The sequence below is a fragment of the Paroedura picta genome, chromosome 4, assembly GCF_049243985.1.
Source record: "Paroedura picta isolate Pp20150507F chromosome 4, Ppicta_v3.0, whole genome shotgun sequence".
Taxonomy (NCBI): Eukaryota; Metazoa; Chordata; class Lepidosauria; order Squamata; family Gekkonidae; genus Paroedura; species Paroedura picta.
Genome location: NC_135372.1, coordinates 140314499 through 140336289, shown reverse-complemented (window position 1 = coordinate 140336289; position 21791 = coordinate 140314499). Strand labels below are relative to the sequence as shown.

General features: G+C 48.0%; 1 protein-coding gene across 12 annotated transcripts in view; it reads left to right on the top strand.

Moving 5' to 3' along the window:
- The window catches only part of MYT1 (myelin transcription factor 1), a 183901-nt gene that overhangs the window by 116691 nt on the left and 45419 nt on the right, over positions 1-21791 (top strand). For 9 of the 12 annotated variants that reach the window (XM_077335862.1, XM_077335859.1, XM_077335866.1 and 6 more), the window contains 5 exons: positions 319-432; positions 4681-4895; positions 10284-10489; positions 14112-14381; positions 16363-16517. In XM_077335862.1, the coding sequence (XP_077191977.1) occupies positions 319-432; positions 4681-4895; positions 10284-10489; positions 14112-14381; positions 16363-16517 (960 nt within the window). The remainder of the gene's footprint in view (positions 1-318; positions 433-4680; positions 4896-10283; positions 10490-14111; positions 14382-16362; positions 16518-21791) is intronic. The other 3 variants (XM_077335858.1, XM_077335867.1, XM_077335860.1) reach the window with 3 other exon arrangements.

Genomic DNA, 21791 nt, shown 5'->3' with positions numbered 1-21791 from the left:
TGAGCCTCCTTCAGGTAGAGAAAAGAGGCATATAAGAACCAACTCCTCTTCTTCTTCCATAGTATCTGGGCTCTCTCTCTCTCCCAAGAACCAATCAGGGCTGACCCTGTTTAGCTTCCAGACCTGACAAGATCAGACTAGCCTGGATCACAAGTACAATACTAATAACACTGCAGGGATGTAGTATGTACAATACTGTATGTACAGGACTGTCAACACTCAAAAACGTTATATCAGTATTCATTACCTTTGTGCTAATTTTTCTGTCCTTTGGTTCTTCTCCTCTTACTTGATTTGTTGCCGCTCCCCTCCCAACAGTTTATCAGGGTGCCCCATCGCCGCTGCTGAGAAACTAGCCAAATCTCATGAGAAGCAGCCACCGCCGACCGGTGACCCATCAAAGAATAGCTCAAATTCTGATCGGATACTCAGGTAATGGGACTGATGGAATGACTGATCATTTTGTGAGTATGTCATGTAGCCAGGAGATGCGAGCATTGACCAGCAGCCAAGCAAGGGACATTTGGAGGTAGAATCATAGAATCATAGAATAATAGAGTTGGAAGGGATCTCATGAGTCATCTAGTCCAACCCCCTGCATTTTGCAGGACACTCACATCCCAATCGCTCATCCACTGTCACCTGCCACCCCTTTGCCTTCACAGAATCAGCCTCTCCATCAGATGGCTACCTAGCCTCTGTTTAAAAACCTCCAAAGATGGAGAACCCACCACCTCCTGAGGAAGCCTGTTCCACTGAGGAACCGCTCTGACTGTCAGGAACTTCTTCCGGATGTTGAGACGGAATTTCTTTTGCATTAATTTCATCCCACTGGTTCTGGTCCATCCCTCCGGGGCAAGAGAGAACAACTCTGTTCCATCCTCTATATTGCCCCCTTTTAAATACTGAAAGATGGTTATCAGATCCCCTCTCAGTTGCCTCCTCTCCAGGCTAAACAGACCAGGGTGGTTAGCCCTTGGAGGCAACTACCTTGGATTTCCTTGGAGGAACTACCACTTAAATCCTAGGAGGTCTCCCATCCAAATACTAAGCAGGGATGTTCGTAGGTAGTTTTCCATGGCCTGCCTCCATGTCAAGATCACTAGTGGTCCTTGAAAGAACTACCACCCACATCCTTGGAGGTCTCCCATCCAAATACTAAGCAGGGACTTTCAGAGGTGGTTTGCCCTTGCCTGCCTCTGCATCATGCCCCCTAGTGTTCCTTGGAGGAACTGCCACCCAAATCCTCGGAGGTCTCCCATCCAAATACTAGCCAGGGCTGGCCCTGCTCAGTTTCCAAGATCTGACGGGATCGGGTTTGCCTGGGATCTGATGGAACACAGCTTGATGACATAGTTCCCTCCCTGGCCCCATCCTCTCCTCCTCCTGCCCCTGACATGGATCCCTCCCTGGCCCCATTGTCTCCTCCTCCTGCCCCTGACATGGTTCCCTCCCTGGCCCCATCCTCTCCTCCTCCTGCCCCTGACATAGTTCCCTCCCTGGCCCCATCCTCTCCTCCTCCTGCCCCTGACATAGTTCCCTCCCTGGCCCCATCCTCTCCTCCTCCCACTTCTGACATAGTTCCCTCCCTGGCCCCATCCTCTCCTCCTCCTGCCCCTGACATAGTTCCCTCCCTGGCCCCATCCTCTCCTCCTCCTGCCCCTGACATAGTTCCCTCCCTGGCCCCATCCTCTCCTCCTCCTGCCCCTGACATAGTTCCCTCCCTCACCCCATCCTCTCCTCCTCCCCCTCATAAAGTAGTTCTCTCCCTCGCCCCATCCTCTCCTCCTCCTGCCCCTGACTTAGTTCCCTCCCTGGCCCCATCCTCTCCTCCTCCCACCCCTGACATAGTTCCCTCCCTGGCCCCATCCTCTCCTCCTCCTGCCCCTGACATAGTTCCCTCCCTGGCCCCATCCTCTCCTCCTCCTGCCCCTGACATAGTTCCCTCCCTGGCCCCATCCTCTCCTCCTCCTGCCCCTGACATAGTTCCCTCCCTCACCCCATCCTCTCCTCCTCCCCCTCATAAAGTAGTTCTCTCCCTCGCCCCATCCTCTCCTCCTCCTGCCCCTGACTTAGTTCCCTCCCTGGCCCCATCCTCTCCTCCTCCCACCCCTGACATAGTTCCTTCCCTCGTCCCATCCTCTCCTCCTCCCGCTCGTGACGTAGTTCTCTCCCTCGCCCCATCCTCTCCTCCTCCTGCCCCTGACATAGTTCCCTCCCTGGCCCCATCTTCTCCTCCTCCTGCCCCTGACATAGCTCCCTCCCTGGCCCCATCCTCTCCTCCTCCCGCCCCATAACAATCTTCCCATCTCCGCGAGAAGAGCATTTAGTTATGGCAGCTGACCATTCCGGCGTCTCTCGTCCATGCTGATGCTTCCCTTTCCTGTCAAATGTCTTTCCCGGTGGTTGAAATTTAATTGATGCTCTCAGGCGGGTCACGCAGGACGGCGGCTGGCTTTTGTAGCGCCAATTAACGCTGAGCCAAGAGGCCAAAGGCAGATTTAACAGCGCAGTCGGCGGCTCCCCGTACTGATTACGCTGCCACGCAAACAGCCAGTGAATTACAGCCATTATATTAACATTATGGGCCGGGGGGAGGGACGGGAAGGCAGCCGACCGATTCTTCTCTTCCTGTAATATGTTAACACGTCCTTTATGTTCGTCGGTGTCTCTGGCTGTGCAGCGCTCTGGGTTGGAACTTGGCCTCTTCAGCCAACTTGCTAAGGATCAGATGGTTCAATGGGGTGCCTCTCCGTTCACAAACCCCCCCCCCCGCCCCAGTGTATTAGCTGTCTGTGGACTTGGTCTCCCAGAATAGAAAACCACCTCCAATGGATTTGGAGTAGGATTGCCAGGCTCCAGGTGGGGCCTAGGGATCTCCTGGAATTACGATTCATCCCCAGGAAATATAGATCAGTTCCTTGGGAAAGAAGGAACTGCTGCTTCAGAGGGGGGATTGCATGGGATTGCATACCAATGGCGTCCCTCCCCTCCTAAAACCCCACTGTCCTGAGACTCCACCCCTATTTATTTACCAACCCAGAGGTTCTGTAGTGTAGTTCAGTGGAGGGGTCATGACCTTCAGATGGGTCATGGAGCTTACTTGCCAGACTAGGAACCCCAGTAGATCCAGCCACTTTTTTGCTGGTTTGCTCTTGTGTAATGAAGACAGTTCCAGGTCATGCCAGAAATGACATCATCCTAGCTATGGTAATACCTTCCTCCATTCTCCACCCCTCATTTTCTGGCCCACTAAAAGGCAATGGGTGGGGAAAGTCAGACTGTGAACTCTGTGTTGGGAAGTACCTGGAGATTTTTGGGGTGGAGCTTGAGGTGGGCGGGGCTTGTTGCAGGAAGTAGCCTCAGCAGGGTATAATAGCATAGAAGATTTCCGCATTGCTGTTCTAAACTAGATGCTATTTGTTGTCCCGATTTCGAGTAAAGCGATACATGGTCAGGGATTTCGTACACCAAATGTCTTGCCGATAATGATCCATTTCAACCAGTGCCCCTTTTTCCCCTGCTCTTTTTTCATCTTCTTCAGAGGTTTCTTAGAAGGGAGGGATATTCTAAGTTGAGCACCATAGCGCTAAACTGATGATGAAGTTCGCTATACAGTCATGTTCGACTCTTGGAAATCCTGTGGGCTAATAGTCGCCAAGTTTTTTGATCTTGCATCACTTCTTTTAGTTGAATAATGTTCAGATCAGGGTCCATTCTGAGTATATCTAGAACCATAGGATCATAGAGTTGGAAGGTACCTCCAGGGTCATCTAGTCCAATCCCCTGCACAATGCAGGAACTCACAACTATTTGCCTACCCACAGTGACCCCAATTTCATTTCCAAATTATTCCACACCATTACCAAAAATTTGCAGAATCCATCCTGGCCTGGAGGAAATTAACCTAACATCCCACAATGGTAATCAGCAATTCCCTGGGTATGCAAGGAAGGGCCACAAGAGACAAACACTGGCACATCACTGCCTATCCACCCACTTACAATCTGCCTAAGTTCAGAACATCAGTATTTCTGTCAGATCAGATGACTATCTAGCATTTATGCATTCTAGTATTTCCTTCTTTGTGACATTTACTGTCCATGGAATCCACAGAAGCCTTCTCCAGCACCAGAGAACAAATGAATCAACTCTCCTCCTGTCCAATTTCTTCATCATCCTACTTTCACAGCCAGAAGTGGCTATTGGAAATAGGATAGATCAAACCGATCTCAATACAGCACTTCAATGCTGCAGCAGCACCCTTGAGTCAATAGAGTCAACGCATCTCATGCAGCTATAGCACAGGATTTATTTATTTATTATATTTATATACCGCTCTCCCCATTGTTTTAGAGCTATAGCGCTGGCCACACAGTCCATCTCCAAAGCAGCCATTTTCTCCAGGAGATCTTGGTCATCTGGAGACTGACTGTATTAGGTTAGAGGTTGTCAGCCCTAGGGAGAAGTAGGCTGTTGGTAGAAGAATTCCCACTAAACCAGGAGTCTTGGCAGCCCAAGGAGAAGGAGCTGGGTGGCATGTCTAAATGAGGAGGACAATTCAAGTAGAATTGCCAACCTCCAAGTAAGACCTGGAGCTCTCCCAGGGTTCCAACCGATCTAGAAGGGAAACGTTTTAGGGAAATGTTGCTGATTTATTTTTCCTTTCTTCCTCCTCAGGCCTATGTGCTTTGTGAAGCAACTGGAGGTGCCTCAGTACGGGAGCTACAGGCCGAATATGGTTCCCACCACGCCAAGGGCCAACCTGGCCAAGGAGCTGGAGAAGTACTCCAAGGTCACCTTCGATTATGCAAGTTTTGATGCTCAGGTTTTTGGCAAACGCATGCTTGCCCCAAAGATTCAGACTAGCGAAACCTCACCTAAAGCCTTTAAATGTAAGTTGGAGCGGGTTGTGGATGGTGCTTTGGAATGTCCTAGCCTTGTGTTTTGCTTCTTGTGATTGCTGCTGCTGAACAGCCATTGATCTGCTGGCTCAGACCCAGTGGCCGAGCTTCCTAGTAAGGAGGCCAGCCTCCAGGTGGAACCTAGGGGGTCTCCTGGAATTACAGGTCATCTCCAGATTACTGGGATCAGCTCCCCTGGAGCAGAGGGATGCTTTGGTGGGTGGGCAATTTGGCATAGTACCCTACTGAGGTCCCTGCCCTCCTTAGGCTCCACATCCTAATCTCTAGGCAATTTCCAACCTAAAATTGGCCACCCTAACTTGTATCCCACATCAGGGACCAGAGAGGATATGGCAAGCCTACTTCCTGGACTGACAAGTGCATCTGGGAAGTCCTCTAGAAGAACAAGTGTCTTCTCCCACCATGATCTTTTCCCATGATCTCCCATTAACATGGGGCATTGCACTCCGCTGATATGAATAGGCTGGTGATCCCTGGCCCTTGAGAAGTATGTTTTGCCTTAATCAGGGCCAGGACCTCTTGTCCTGGCCTCCACCCGATGGAATAAACTCCCAGAAGAGCTGCGGGGCCCTACAAGAGTTAACTCAATTTCGAAGGGCCTTCAAGTAAGAGCTCTTCCACCAGGAATTTAGTTGGGGCCAATAAGTAATAACAACTTGAGATGTCCCCCTCCTGCAACAGACTTCCTCTTGGAGATGAAGGAAATCATTGGCGAAGGCTTGATACTGCTTTATCCTTGATACTGAATTTTTAAGGAATGGTTTGAATCGTTTCAATGGGTTTTAATTAATATTAATGGCATTACTGCTGATTTAAATGTTATTTTGTTGCTATCAGCCCCAAGCTGCCTTGCTGGGAGAAGCGGCATATAAATCTGAAATAACAATTAATTAGTTAATTTCTAATCTAAGGTCAGGGTCAGAGTACTTTATTGGCATGAAGGGCAGCGGTATTAGTCACCTAGGGTTGTCAGCCTCCAGAAAAAGACTGAAAATCTCTGGGAATTAAGGCTGGTCTCCAGTCAACAGAGATTAGTTCCCCTGGAGAAAGTAGCTGCTTTGGGAGGTGAAATCTATAACATTGTCCCCTCCCTAAAGTCCACCCTCCCTACGCTACACCCTAGGATGCCCAGCTCTGGCTAGAGAAACACCTGGAGACTTTGGGGGATGGAGCATGAGGAAGGCTTGGTTAGGGGAGAGGAGGGACTTCATCTGGGCATAATACCATAGACTCCACCCCCCAAAGCAGCCATTTTCTCCAGAGGAACTGATCTCTATTGTCTGGAGGTGAATTGTAATAGTGGGAGATCTCCAGGCCTCACCTGGAGTTTGGCAACCCTTTTCTACCCACAAAAACTCCAGGTATTCCCCAACCCAGAACTGGCAATCCTGTTTCCCGCCAACAGTCTGAGCAGCAGTGGGAGGAACACGTTCAGGGAAAACCCAGAACTGATGTTAGGTAGCTCTAGGGATCACCAGAGCATCTATCCGATACCATAGAGTTTTCAGTGATCCCTAGAGCTACCAGATGTCACTTCCAGGTAATATAGAGACACAGCCACCCTCACACACACCCATGTCTCTGATTGCTAGGCTCTTCCCTTTCTCACAAGAAAGTACCTTTGGGGATGTTCAGGAAATAAATCAATGGTAGAGAGACAAATACTTTTAACTTTTCTCATGCTCATGTAACCTTTTCTTGTGAGTTCTGTGGAGCAGATCTTTGGAGAAAAGAAACTGCAGACACTTACAGACCATAAAACATTTATTTTCTTTACTTGAACAATAAACTGAGTAACCAGCACAGAACTTGTAATACAATCCTGTCGAGATCTAGCAATAAACTTCAGACCTCCCGCATTGTTTCTCGTCTGATGGCAGCTGTAGGCATGAGCAAAAAACAAATAAAATAAAATGGACCATTTCAGATTCAGCCCGAATTTTTCGAAACACCCTTCCCTGGTTCAGAATTGGCTGAACTGACTGAGTCGAATCTGAAGTTGACCCAGGAGGTCCCTTCCAACTCTATGATCCTATGAAGTCATTCTAGCCTCAACCAAACACCGGGCGGAAGAGCTCCGTATTACAGGCCCTGCGGAACACTGATAGCTCCATCAGGGCCCTGAGCTCTTCATTCCACCAGTTTGGGGCCAGGACCAAAAAGACCCTGGCCCTGGTTGAGGCCAGGCGTGCCTCCCGGGGGCCAGGGACAACCAGCAAATTCATACCCACAGAGCAAAGACCCTTGAAGGGGGCATAAGGATATAAGCGGTCCCTCAGATAAGTGGGACCCGGGCCACATATAGCCTTAAAACCAAGACCTTAAACCTGATCCAGAAGCCAACTGGTAACCAATGCAGCTGCCTCAGCCTAGGCTGAACATGGGCCCTCCAAGGTGACCTCATGAGGACCCTAGCAGCTGCATTTTGTACCAATTGCAATATCTACTTCGGAGCAAAATTCCCATTGCTCCTGGTGACCCGGATACTCAAGCATGCTTCCTTCTGCCTAGCCCCGCCCCTTCCTTCTCCTTTCTTCCCTTCCTTGATCACAGGGGAGCATGACGGAATGTTGGGAGCTTGGTTTTATACAGAGAATCTGATATGTATTTCTGAGCAATATCCCCCTTGGGGAAACAAATGCTGGTTTTTGTCAGGAAAAGATATATTTTATTTCATCATGCCAGATTTGATTTATTTTTTTCCCCTAGCCGTATGGGAACAAGTCCTGCTAAAACCTTTTTTATATATAGGAAGGGGACAAGAAGCAAGCAGGGGAAAGTTGCATTTACGGTTGCCCCCTTCCAGGCTGTAATGCTAGATAAAATTAGCCATGCGTCAAACGGAAATTAACAAACAATAAAATAATTTATTTCTTAAAGCAATAGCAACAAGCTTCATTACTTAGTAACGGAATATATTGCCCTGAGTATTTTTTTTTCCAAATAGAGCGAAGAACAATCCTTCTATTTGAGGAAAATGCCCACAAAAATATATTGGGTTCCCAAATAAGTTTTTGCCTCATACAGGATTGTTTGTTAATTTTCATTTGCAGGTGGTGGCTGAGGATCGCCTGGGGTGACAACCCAAGCACTGGGTATTAGTTCCCCTGGAGAAAAGGGTCATCTTGGAAGGTGTATTCTATGGCGTTACACCCCAATGAAGTCCTTCCCCTCCCCAAATCCCACCCTCTTCAAGAGCCACTCCTAAAATGTCCAAGTATTTTCCAATCTGGAATTGACAATCTTACACACCTTTCCTTTCCCCCATGTGTTGAATTCTCCAGTGGTGCATAGAAAAGGTTATGGTTTCCTGGGAAGCTGGTGTTGAACTCACTTTGTGGGTCAACCTCTCACCTTAGTAGTCCACCTCACATGTTTCTAACTCTGTCCAGCACCCTAGTTCCTTGGTAGGTACATTTCATTGGCTCACATGTTTGTTGTGGCTGGGATTGGGTGCCACATCCGTAAAACTGCCTTCGACTAAGTTAGAACATTGGTCTTTCAAGGTCATTGTTGACTCCTCTTACAGGCAGCCACTCTCTAGGGCAAGGGTAGTCAAACTGCAGCCTTCCAGATATCCATGGACTACAATTCCCATGAGCCCCTGCCAGCAAATGCTGGTAGGGGCTCATGGGAATTGTAGTCCATGGACATCTGGAGGGCCGCAGTTTGACTACCCCTGCTCTAGGGTCTCAGGCAGACAAAGGGTCTTTCATATCACCTACTACCTAGGTCCCACTAGAGAAGCTGGGGATTGAACCTGAGACCTTCTGAATGTGGAGCAGATGTTCTACCACTACTCCATTGCATCTTCCTGAAGTTGATGCTTTCAACAGAAGCATTTGTTTACAGAGGGCAAGAAAGGCAGTGTTTCAGCACCCCTTGGTACACCCATGCTGTGTTTCAGAGCACACAGGATTAGTACACAAGAGCATTCACAATTCTGGCCAGTTCTCCATGTCAACAGGCCGGGTGATTCATAGATGGAGAGCTGAACTTTCCAAGTGTATTGAGACCCCGTTTGGCTCAGGACCACAGCATGGACAGCCTTCCTCTCTGCACCATTTCCCCAAGCTGAAACAACCTCTGAGGTTCTATTCAACTAGCTGCAGCTGGAAACCTGGGGGTTCAGCCTGGGAGGGGGTGGGTTGAGAAAGGGAGGTACCTTATCGGAATACAATGCCATACAGCTAACTTTACAAAGCTGCCAAACTAGATATTACATTTATTCATGACTGTTCAGTGCACATGGAGTGCTTCAGCTACATAGGACTGCGGAGTCTATTTTGGGAAAACAGTGTGGGAAAGAAGGCTGAAGCCACACTGTGGTCCCAAGCTGAACTGGGTCCCATATCCTTGGGAAATTCAGTTCTCTGATGCCACATTTGGCTGTGCGATACCAACCTAGGATTCCTGGCATCCGGAAGGAGACTGGGAGGCCAGGGACATGGGAGAGCCCTGTTGCTCAACAACATGACATCATTTCCAGGGCTTACCCAGAAGTGCCACCATGCTGCTCTAGGATTCAGTGGAAACTCTATGGTTTTACCACAGAGTTTCTTCTGAAGCTTAGCACACCATGACATCACTTCCAGGTTTGTCCCAGAAATGATGTTATTACATGAAGCAATGTTCCTGAGAAGGTGGGGTAGCTGAACTGGATGGCCCTTTTTGGTCTCTTCCAGCTCGGTGATTCTGATTTTGGGGGGGTACACCAAAAGTGTCAAGCTTCAAAGGAAACATGGTGTGGTTGGCAGGTTTGTGCTGTAGGGCTACAATTTTACAGGCATTGCTCCTGAGATTAATGGCTTCTCTTTACGATTTAACCTTGCATATCTTCAAGAGTGGGCCTTCAGACCATTCTTTCCCTCCCACACCCCACTTGGGGAGCAGCTGTGGATCAGGGATAACAGCTGCACTTGGCATTCAGAAGGGTCCCGTTTCAACCCCAGGTATCTCCAGTTCAAAGGATGAGGTGACAGGTGATTTCAAAGACCTTCACCTGAGGACTTTGGAGAGCCTCTCCCAGTCTTGAGTAGACAGGATTGACCTTGATAAACGAACGGTCCGGTTCGGTTGATGGCAGCTTCATGTGCTCTCAAAATCTAAACCAGGGGTAGTCAAACTGCGGCCCTCCAGATGTCCATGGACTACAGTTCCCATGAGCCCCTGCCAGCATTCGCTGGCAGGGGCTCCTGGGGACTGTAGTCCATGGGCATCTGGAGGGCCGCAGTTTGACTACCCCTGATCTAAACGGATGTCCTCATCTCTGAAGTCCCCGAGATTGATTGACTTGCCCGCGGGATCTTGTGCTGCCACCATGCGTCACCATGCCCCTGTGTTCCTCCCTTTCTGCAGCCAAACCTTTTCCAAAGGCCTCGTCCCCCGGCCACAGTCCCTCGAGCAGTTACGTGAAGAGCACTTCGTCTTCGTCCACAGGCTTCGACTACTCCCACGACGCCGAGGCTGCGCACATGGCGGCCACCGCCATCTTGAACCTCTCTACCCGCTGCTGGGAAATGCCCGAGAATCTCAGCACGAAGCAACAAGATCTCCCCAGCAAGGTCAGGAGGCCCTGGCTCACCGTGTTTGAGATTTCGGAGGAGGGGGGTTGACCGGTTTGATGATCGCTGTGCTCCGCCCACATGAATGTTCAAAGGGAGTTAGTGATACAGTGACACCAGAGAACTTTCAAGGCAGGAGGTAGAAACAGGGACTTGGCCATTGATTGCCTCTGCTTATCAACGCTGGGCTTCCTTGTTGGTCTAACCAGGGCAGACCCTGCTTAGCTTCTGAGACCTGGTGAGATCTGTCTATCCTAGACCAGCCAGGTCAGGACAGATGAGCAGAGGTGGATGGCCATTGCTCACCTCTGCATAGCAACCCTGGTCTTCCTTGGTAATCTTCCATTCAAGCACATTTTGGAGGCCAATTCCTAGAATCCCTGTAGGTTGACAGCAACTTGTCTGCATTTAAGATGTGCACAAAGCTGTGTATCAACGATGGGATGAGACCGTCTGTGTCAATTTAGGGTTGCCAACCTCCAGGTGGGGCCTGGAGACTTCCGACAACACCAATTGACCGCTAGACTACCCACATTAGCTCCCCTGGAGAAGACATCCCATGCGGAAGGAGGACTGTTTGGCACGCTGACACCCCCAAGGTGGTGGGTTCCCCTCCCCGAAGTCTCCCCTCCCCACGTTCCACCCCCACCCGTCTCCGTGAATTTCCCACCCAGCACTGACACCACTCTGTCAAACAGACTTGCCTTGATAATATTATACAATTAAAAATAAAACCCATGTTTATGGAGAGGCAATTAGGAGATTAACATAGTCAAGCCTCTGCGAGAAGATAAAAGTCTTTCCGAGGGGAATTTTTTTAAGGATACTTCTGCCGCATTTTGTATCTTATCTTACCATCATATATTACCATATCATCATATAACCCGTGTTCCTCCCCCCCACTCCCCCTGCATCCACCGTTCTTGGCAGTCTCCGAGCCGTCTGCATCGGCCAGATAAACCGCCAAACAGCACAATTAAAACAATGCCATCCAATTCTGCAAACAATAGGCTCATTTAGCGTAATTGGCGTTCGGCTGGCATTGTTTTCGAGTCGAATCTGCCACCAGAGTCCACCAAAAAGCCAGTCTATAAAGGAAATCAGTGAGAAAATGAAAAAGGATTCCCCCCCAGGACGTGAAAACCCCACACGGTCCTTAGTGACCCCTCAAGGCCCATAATGAATAAATCATGAGAGGGTTACTGGGGTTACCAACTCCGGGTTGGGAAAGTCATGGAGATCTGGGGGCAGAACCTGGAGGTGTTGATTTTGGGGTGGAGGAGGAGGCACTCAGCAGAGAAGAAGAAGAAGAGTTGGTTTTTACACCCCGCTTGACACTACCTGAAGGAGGCTCAAAGCAGCTTCCATTCGCCTTCCCTTTCCTCTCCCCACAACGGACACCCTGTGAGGGAGGGGAGGCTGAGAGCCCTGAGATTACTGAAGAAGAAGAAGAGTTGGTTTTTACACCCCACTTGACATTACCTGAACGAGTCTTAAAGAGGTTTCCAATCGCTTTCCCTTCCTTTCCACACAATAGACACCCTGTGAGGGAGGGGAGGCTGAGAGAGCCTTGAGAAGAGCACTATCAAGACTGTGATGAGCCCAAGGCTGGCTGCATGTGGAGGAGCAGGGAATCATACCCAGCTCATCAGATTAGAAGCTGCCACTCTTAGCCACTACACCACACTGGGTGTGATAGCACAGAGTCAGCCCTCCGTAGCTGCCAAATTCTCCAGTGGAACTGTTTGGCTGTAATTCCGGGATATCTCCAGAACCCACCAGGAGCTTATGGCAGGACAATATGTAAAAATGCAAACACAGTAGGCAAAACAAACCCCATAAATTGACCCAACTCGATAAAATCAAACTTACCTCCCCAAGTTTGATCAAAAATGCTTTAGGCTGATTCTGCACTGAGCAGGGGGTTGGACTGGATGATCAATATGGCCCCTTCCAACTCTATGATTCTATGTAATAATGTGTATATTCCTTTAAGAAAGTGGAAATATTGTCCTTTTTTCAGTTTTTTTGTGGGTTTGCCACTGGTGTCCTTACAAAAACCCATTAAAACCCTGTTTTGCCATGTCTCGCTTCTTCATTTTGGACCTTTTCGCAGAGAAGCACACAGCTGGATTTCCCAGGACCCGGTGGAGGAAGAAGACATATTTTCTGGCTGAGGAGTCTGTTGATATGAATGCCTTGCGGGACCAGAGCTAGCCATAACAGATTAAATAAGTTTTTGCCCTCCCGTTGGAAACTGGAGTAAAAAATTATATACAACTGTGTGTATCTCTATATTGACCTCTGAGGAAGGTCGGTGGGATTGAAAAATATTAGGTCTGAATTTGTTAGCATTTGTGGCATACACACTGAGACATCTTATGTTTGCCCAACCAACAAGATATTCTTTTACGTTTTTTAAACATTTTAGAGCCCTAAGAAGAAAAATTTTCTGCTTTTCTATACATGGTTTCCTCCCTAACCTTTGTGTTTCTCAATAGAAGACATACATCCTAGAGCAGGGGTAGTCAAACTGCGGCCCTCCAGATGTCCATGGACTACAATTCCCAGGAGCCCCCTGCCAGCGAATGCTGGCAGGGAGCTCCTGGGAATTGTAGTCCATGGACATCTGGAGGGCCGCAGTTTGTCTACCCCTGTCCTAGAGGAATTCTTCATAATTGTAAAAGTCTGTGCAGCTTAAAGAAACATCTTTAAACCTGGAAAATCAGGGAGGACCTGTTTCAGAAGTCTGTCCTTTACATTTATACAAGCATTTTCAGCCACAGAGCTATCTGGAATAGTTTTAACTCGGGTCATGCGTGATTTTCTGTATGTCTTAGAACCATAGAGTTGGAAGGGGGCGTACAGTCCAACCCCCATCTAGTCCAACCCCCTGCTCAATATCTACTCATGTACAGAAGACAGAATCAGAATATAGGATGATCTTGATCGTTGTTGTTGTTGTTAAGTGCGAAGTCGTGTCCAACCCATCGCGACCCCATGGACAATGATCCTCCAGGCCTTCCTGTACTCTACCATTCCCCAGAGTCCATTTAAGTTTGCACCTACTGCTTCAGGGACTCCATCCAGCCACCTCATTCTCTGTCGTCCCCTTCTTCTTTTGCCCTCGATCGCTCCCAGCATGAGGCTCTTCTCCAGGGAGTCCTTCCTTCCTTCTCATGAGGTGGCCAAAGTATTTGAGTTTCATCTTCAGGATCTGGCTTTCTAAGGAGCAGCCTGGGCTGATCTCCTCTAGGACTGACCGGTTTGTTCGCCTTGCAGTCCAAGGGACTCGCAAGAGTTTTCTCCAGCACCAGAGTTCAAAAGCCTCAATTCTTTGACGCTCGGCCTTCCTTATGGTCCAACTTTCGCAGCCATACATTGCAACTGGGAAGACCATAGCCTTGACTAAACGCACTTTTGTTGGCAGGGTGATGTCTAATGATCTTGATCATTAGCCACCAATAAACATCTCCTCCGTGAATCTATCAAACCCCCCTTTAAAGCTGTCTTTTCCTCTGGCTGTTGCTACATCCTCTGGCAGCAAATCCCACTTTCCGCACAGGTATTAAGTGCAGTGAGGTTAGGCAAGCAGTCACCACTGTTGTTTCATCTTTTGCAGTCCCTGGACATCGAAGTGGACGAAAACGGGACTTTGGACTTAAGCATGAACAAGCACCGCAAACGTGAGAATGCCTTCCCCAGCAGCAGCAGCTGCAGCAGCAGCCCTAGCATCAAATCCCCAGATGTCTCCCAACGCCAAAACAGCAGCAGTGCCACAAGCAGCACCATGACCTCACCCCCCTCCAGCCACGCCTCCCGGCAGGACGAATGGGATGGCCCCATTGACTACACCAAACCAAATCGGCAGCGGGAGGAGGAGCCGGAAGAGGTGAGGGGTTGCAGGGGCGGGGAAGGAGACTGGGGCAAACCCTCAGCGGAGTTTCGATAAGCAAAGGAGGGGCACAGCACCAGGCTGCGTCAAAAATACGTTGCTTTATTGCTAAGAGAAATAACTTTGTAAAAAAAAAGAGAGAGAGGAGAGAGACAGTTTCACTGGCTGCTTTCTTCTGGAGGCAAGGAGGGAGGGAAGGTGCTCAGAAGAGAAGGAAGTCTCCAATTCAGCCAATTAGGAAGCAGGAGGAGAGTATTTGGAAAATACCAGGAATTTCCTAATCTAACTATGTTAGCTACACATCTCTTCTGATGTCCCCGTAGGATATTCTTTACTGTTGAATTATGCACAGAACAGCTCTTGCATATTCTGACAAAAACCTGAGGTTGGGTTTCTTGTACCCGAACCATAGCAGCGTCTTGTCAATCCCTCAGGGGAGGCATTCCTCAAAAGGACACGGTGGTGATGCTTTAGGTAAGGTGGCAATGGAGCACGGTGTCCTCTGTTCTCATTCTGGTTTTTGAGGTCCTCGGGAGCCTTGGATGTGCAGAAGCCAAAGCAGCTCTCTAGGCCAACAGAGCAGAAGTGCACAGAAGCCCAGAGGCCTGGCGCACAGTGTACAAACCATATGCTACAGCAAGGGTTTCTGGCTGCTTTAACCTTTTAAGCATCTTTGGAATTCCAACACAGCATGATGGTTACTGTCACAAAATGGCTGCTTTAGGAGGTGGAGCCAGCCTGAAAATGGCTAGCACTGTTTTCCTTCAATCACATAGAGAATATCCTTGTTCAGATTCACAGTCCTGCAACATTAGTGCACTTACTTTTATTGGATCATAACCCTGAAAAAGCTGAAGGCATTGCAAAATTCCTTCATGGGATTTTCTCCAAGTGATCTGGGATCTGGGATCTGAACCAGCTTGCTTTTTATACAGATGTTTTATTATGATTATGCCAATAAAGGTATTTAATTTTTTTAATATCCTTGTTCCTTACCAGTTCCTATATCTCCTCAGAAATGGCAAGAGTAGAAGAAACGTTCCATACCCCACATTTCACTACCTGAAGGAGTCAAAGTAGTTTACAATTGCCTTCCCTTCCCACAACACACATCCTGTGAGGTATGTGGGGCTGAGAGAGCTCTAACAGAACTGCTCTGTGAGAAAAGCTCTAAGAGGACTGTGACTAGCCCAACTGGTTGCATGTGGAAGAGTGAGAAATCAAACCCAGCTTTCCAGATTAGAAGCCAGAGCTCTGAACCACTACTGCACGCTCAATTGCTAGAGCCTACATGGTAAGCCCACCATAGAGTTTCTAGTGATTGCTAGAGTTACATTTGTCATTTTCTGGAAGCTGTAGGAATGTTCAAAAACTCTGTGGTCAGAACGTGGGGTTTCCAGGCACTGCCTGGCAAACAACAGACGGGTAGTGTTGGGGTGGGGGCAGCATCTTGGGAGAAAAATTAAAAAGAAAAATAAAGCATCAGCTACTCACAGGAAGTTCTGACCATAGAGTTCCTGACAATTCCTAGAGCTACGCGGAAATGGTAAGACTAGCTCTAGCAGTTTCTAAAGGCTGTATGGTAATCATACCATAGAGTTTCTAGTGATTGCTAGATTTACATTTGCCACTTTCTGATAGTTCTAGGAATATTTTAAAACTCTGTGGTCAGAACTTCCTGTAAGCAGTGAAGACCTTTTTCTTCTCCCCAGGATGATTGTGATCCCTTTCACACCTTGGCCCCAGATTCACCTCACTGATTGACTGACCATCAGCAGCCCTGGTCTGCAATAGACTAGAACTCTCCTTCCATAAGCAGGTCAATAAGAACCCTACAATATGCAGAATAGGGATCTGGTGCATGGTAAAAAGAAACCCAGTTTGATTAATCTTTAACCATGACCACATGAAGACTGCCAGGGCCCAACTGAACACATGAGAGAGTCATCCTGAAATGCCTTTTACCAATTTCTTGCAGTCGGAGCCTGCCGTCCACTCTTTTGCCTCTTCCGAAGTGGACGACCAGGAAGTACCTGAAGAGAATTTCGAGGAGAGGAAATACCCCGGGGAGATCACCTTAACCAACTTCAAGCTGAAGTTTCTTTCCAAGGAAATCAAGAAAGAGCTGCTCACGTAAGTCTTTCCACTTGAGAGAGGAAACCGTGTAGAGAGAGACAGGAAGTGAGGGAAATTCCTTAGCAGGGGGATAAGGGAGGCGGAGGGAGGATTTCTTATTGGTGGGGTACATCCTAGCCCTTGATGTTACAACTGAGAAAGCGCTTATTGAAGTCAAACACTTGAAATCAAATGCTTTCAAGAGAAATCTCATGCTTCGTTTGTTACCAATTATTGAGACGACATGCTGCTCCGTACAATCTCCCGTAACTGTGCTGTGATTCAAATGGGTGGGGGAAAACAGCTCTCTCCAGAATGTTAGAATTCTTTTTTTTTCTTTTTAAGTATAATTTCCCTCCTCCTGTTTTCTTTCAAACTCTGGCTGGCGTTTCTAATTCCATATTGAAAGGAAGGACCTTTGGCCAAACATTATTGCTTCTTTCTTGATGATGCATCTCGCTGTTTTTCTTTGAGCTGTATTTTTTTGAAATGTGCCACTTTATTTGGAACATCCCACCACCAGCAATATTATTGGTCTCCTAGCATTTTGGGGATGAGGGAGGGTGGATAAATGGGGAGGGGCACTGAAAGGAACTTTGTGCATTCGCGAGTCATTCAAAATTTCGCATTCTGGTTCCAAGATGTAGGTCATCCAAATACAATCGACATTTCATCTCCCAAGTTTGTTTTAGCTAGCGTTGAAATGCTTTGACAATAGCATAAGAAAATCACCGATCCCTACATGTACGTGCTGATAACGCTGGTTGCTTGAGGATACCGAAACTGGAGATTTGGATTTTTAAAGCTGGGCTTTAAAGTATGGAATTAACTGCTGAAGGAAGCGGTATCAGCTATGAGTGACAGTTTTGGGAGGAGTTTGGAGAAACACATGGCACAGAGCCTTCCTTGGTGGTCTCCCTTTCAAATATCCTAGTAAGAGACTTTCAAAGGAAGTGAGAAGCAGAAGTGGTTTGTTATTACTTTCCTCTGCTCAGCCTTCCTGGATGGCCTCTTTTCCAAAAACCAACTCTGCTTAACTCCTGAGATATGATGAGTGGAATCATACTGATGGATACTGGCCCAATATTTCACATGATTTTTACAAATGGCTTAAGTTGCTTATTGTTTGGTTAACCCAACTTATTGCCCCAAACCCCCAATTCCTCCTGAAGGGTATTCTTCATATGCTGTTAAATCATGCACATCACAGATTTTGCATGGGCCAGCAGGGATGATCCAGGCAAAACCTGAAAGAAACCTTCTAGCTGTAGGATTAAGAGTGGGATTTATTTGGGGAGTAGTTAATGAGAATCTGGGTCACAAAAACGAGAAGCATGCCTACTGGATGGGTCTCATGTGTAGTTTTGGAGGCCTCATTTCGAAAAGGACGTGGGCAAAATGGAGAGGGTTCAGAGGAGAATGACGAGGATGATCCAGGGCCTGGGACCAAGCCCTGTGAGGAAAGGCTGAGGGACTTGGGAATGTTCAGCTGGGAGAAGAGGAGGCGGAGAAGGGACAGGATGGCTCTCTTGAAGTATTTGAAAGGTTGTCACTTGGAGGTTCCTGTGAAAGGTTTCTGTTGGCAGCAGAGGAGAGGACCTGCAGTAATGGCTTTAAACTATGTATAGAACAGTGCTGGCTTGATATCAGGAAAAAGACTGGCAGTCTTTAAGCAGTGGCTGGACAAATACTTATCCTGGATGCTTGAGGCTGACCCTGCACAGAGCAGGGGGCTGGACTAGATGGCCTGCGTGACCCCTTCCCCCTCTAGGATTCTCTGACTCTAGTTCAGCAGTGAAATGGGCGGCCTGAGGAGGTGGGGAGCTCCCCCTCACTGGTGGTTTTCCAGCAGCGGCTGGACAGATCCTTCTCCTGGATGCTTTGGGCTGATTCTGCATGGAGTAGGGGGTGGGACTAGACAGCCAGTATGGCCCCTTCCCACTCTAGGATTCTCTGAGTCTAGTTCAGCTATGGAGTGGGCTGCCTCAGGAGGTGGGGAGCTCCCCCTCACTGGTGGTCTTTGAGCAGCAGCTGGGCAGCTCCTTGTGGATGCTTTAGGCATTGAGCAGGAGGTGGGACTAGATGGGCTATGGTGGGCCTTTCCAACTCTAGGATTCTACAATTCTCTACCCAGAAGTCCATACAAAAATGTAGCTAGCCCCATAGGAGACCCTCTCAATTGCCAAGCCAGCTTCCTGAACAGGCCTAGGGGCAGCCGGTAGTTACTGAAACAAAATTCACAACAATGTTCAATTCTGCACAAATCCTTGATTCCTACAGAGGGCAGCACCTGTGACTAGGGAGCACCTGTGATTGGGTCACACAAATGCACATGAAGCCACCTTATTACTGGTCCATTGAAGTCACAGACTGGCAATGGCTCTCTGGGGTCTTCCCTTGAGGTCTTTCACATCACCTCCTGCCTAGTCCTTTTAAGTGGAGGTGCCTGGGATTGAACCTGGGACTTTCTGTTCCCTAAGCAAGTGCTCTACCACTGAGCCACAGCCTTCCCTGAGTCTGCTTTGCTTCCTGGATCCCATATCTGCCTTGCTTTTCAGTCTCACTCTGGCTCTTTGTGCTTGTCTCCTGCTTATTCCCATTGTTCCTTGGCTGGGTTGCCAGCCTCCAGGTGAGCCCTGGAGAGATCCAGAAATTGCAGCAGATGACAGAGATTGATTCCCCTAGTCTAGTGGAGAGCTTTGGAGGGTTTTCTGCCTGGCATTGTAACCCACTTCCCAATCGCCCCCAAATCTCCAGGAGATGCTCAACCCACAATTGGCCATGCTGTTCTTCTGGCCTTGACTTTATCCTTTTTTTTTTTTTACTCGGGAGGGGAACTTGTGATCTGACCCGCTGAAAAACGAGTAGCCCCACCAGTGTGGCATATTCTGCCCAATCTCATTTCTTACACTCACCTGTAACTTGAAAGGGTGTCACATAGAGGATGGAGCAGAGTTGTTTTCTGTTGTCCCAGAGCTAAGTAGATGAAATTAATTTAAAAGAATTTTCAGCTAAACATCCGGAAGAAGTTCCTGACAGTTAGAGCAGTTCCTCAGTGGAACAGGCTTCTTCAGGAGGTAGTGGGTTCTCCTTCTTTGGGCGTTTTTAAGCAGAGGCTGGCAGAAATCCTAATTCTGTGAACCTAGGCAGATGGTAAGTGGGTGGGCAGAAGGGACATGTGTCCATGCTTGGCTCTTGTAGCCCGTTCTTGCTTGCCCAGGGAAATGCCGATCACCACTTTGGAATCAGGAATCGCAATTCTGTTTTTGTTTTGTTTTGTTTGGGTGGGGGCACCATCTGGGCAGGTAGTTGTGAATTTCCTGCATTCTGCATGGGGTTGGACTAGATGACCCTGGATGTCCCTTCCCACTCTATGACTCTATGATTATCTCCCCCCTTCGTCCCTTATTCCTTCCCGCAATTGTACATGACATCAGGAGAATGGTCTGTCTAGTCCGGTATCCTGGTTCCTGCATCCTGGTCAGTCAGAAGGCCCCAGAAGGGCAAAGAGCTGTTCCACTGGTAGCCCTGTATGGGTTTATGCCAATAAAGGTACTCTGACTCTAGTAGCCCTGCACGATTATGTCATTGGTCCACCATCTTGGATTTCTCCTCCATGACCGGATGCCCAGTTGGATATTCCACTTCTCAAGGCCTTGGCTGTTTTTGAAAACACAGATGAGAAGACCATTCAAGGTGCCTGGAGAACAATCTTAAGTAGGTCTCCTTAGAATTCCACTCAGGTCTATTCAGTGATGCTTACTCTCAGGAAAATGTTTGTAGTCCTTGGGAAATGGCTAAGGATGTTAACTATAAAGGGGACATTTCTCTTTCAAAGCCCTTCCTAGTCACGAGTTCACAAGGTGGACTTGGGCGTGTTTTACCCCAAATCCGTATTATTATTATTATTATTATTATTATTATTATTATTATTATTATTATTATTATTATTATTATTATTATTATTATTATTATTATTATTATGCGACCCTTTCCCACAGACTCAGAGTGGGATATGTCCAGATAACATACAACAAGTTAAAATGTATAAAAATATAATCTACAATAAATAAGTAAAATCTTAATCAGGTTGGTGTCATGGTTAAAAACGGCAGCCTCTAATCTGGCAAGCCACGTTTGACTCCCCACTCCTCCAGCTGAGAGCTCTTGGGCTAGTCACAGCCCTGATAGTGCAGTTCTCCCAAAGCAGTAATATCAGGGCTCTCCTAGCCCCCACCTCCCTCACAGGGTGTCTGTTGCGGGGAGAGGAAAGGGAAGGCGATTGCAAATCACTTTGAGACTCCTTCAGGTAGTGAAAAGTGGGGGATAAAACCAGTTCTTCTTCTTCTAAAAGCCTGGGACCATCTCTCACAGCAGGTTCCTCGGGGGGGCAGTTCTGGGGCAGATGGGCCTGGGGTATCTGCCCTGCAGGGATCTTGCAAAGCTTCCTGTTTTCCTCCAGTTCAGGTCACTGTTGGGTTGCCATCTCCAGATTGGAAAATACCTGGAGAGTTTGGGGGTGGAGCCTGAGGAGGGTGGGGTCTGGGGAAGGGAGGGGCTTCCTAGCCATAGAATCTACTGTCCAAAGTGTCCATTTGCTCTGGGTGAGCTGATTTCTGTTGCCTGGAGTAAAGTTGTGCTACCAGGAAATCTCCAGCTACCACCTGGAGGTTGGCAGCCAGGTCACAGACTCCTCTGGCACCTTGGAAGCTTCCAAGTCAGAGACCAGAGACAACTCAGTGGTGGGGAACCTGGAAAAAACTACTTATCATTTGTTTTCACTTTTTCCTGGATAGTTTAATTGTGTGTTTGTATATTGGTTGCTGTAGTAGTTAACAGTGTGGGCTTCTAATCTGGAGAGTTGGGTTCGATTTCCTGCTCCTCCACATGCAGGCAGCTGCATGATCTTGGGCTAGTCACAATCAGAGCTGTTGTCGTACCTCAGTTCTCTCAGAGCTCTCTCAGCCCTACCTACCTCTAAGGTATCAAATGTGGGAAGAGGAAGTGTTGAGACTCCTTCAGGCAGTGAAAAAGTGGGGTATAACACTTTTCTTGGATGCTTTAGGATGCTTAGGGCTGATCCTGCGTTGAGCAGGGGGTTGGACTGGATGGCCTGTATGGCCCCTTCCAACTCTATGATTCTATGACTCTATGATTCTATAATTCTATAATAACCAGCTCTTCTTTTTCTTCTAATTAATGGTACCAGACATTTTTGCAAATGCAGATTTGATAACCATCTCCAAGTTTTTGAAAGACTGGGGGTGGAGTAGCGTTGTTTTCTGTTGCCCC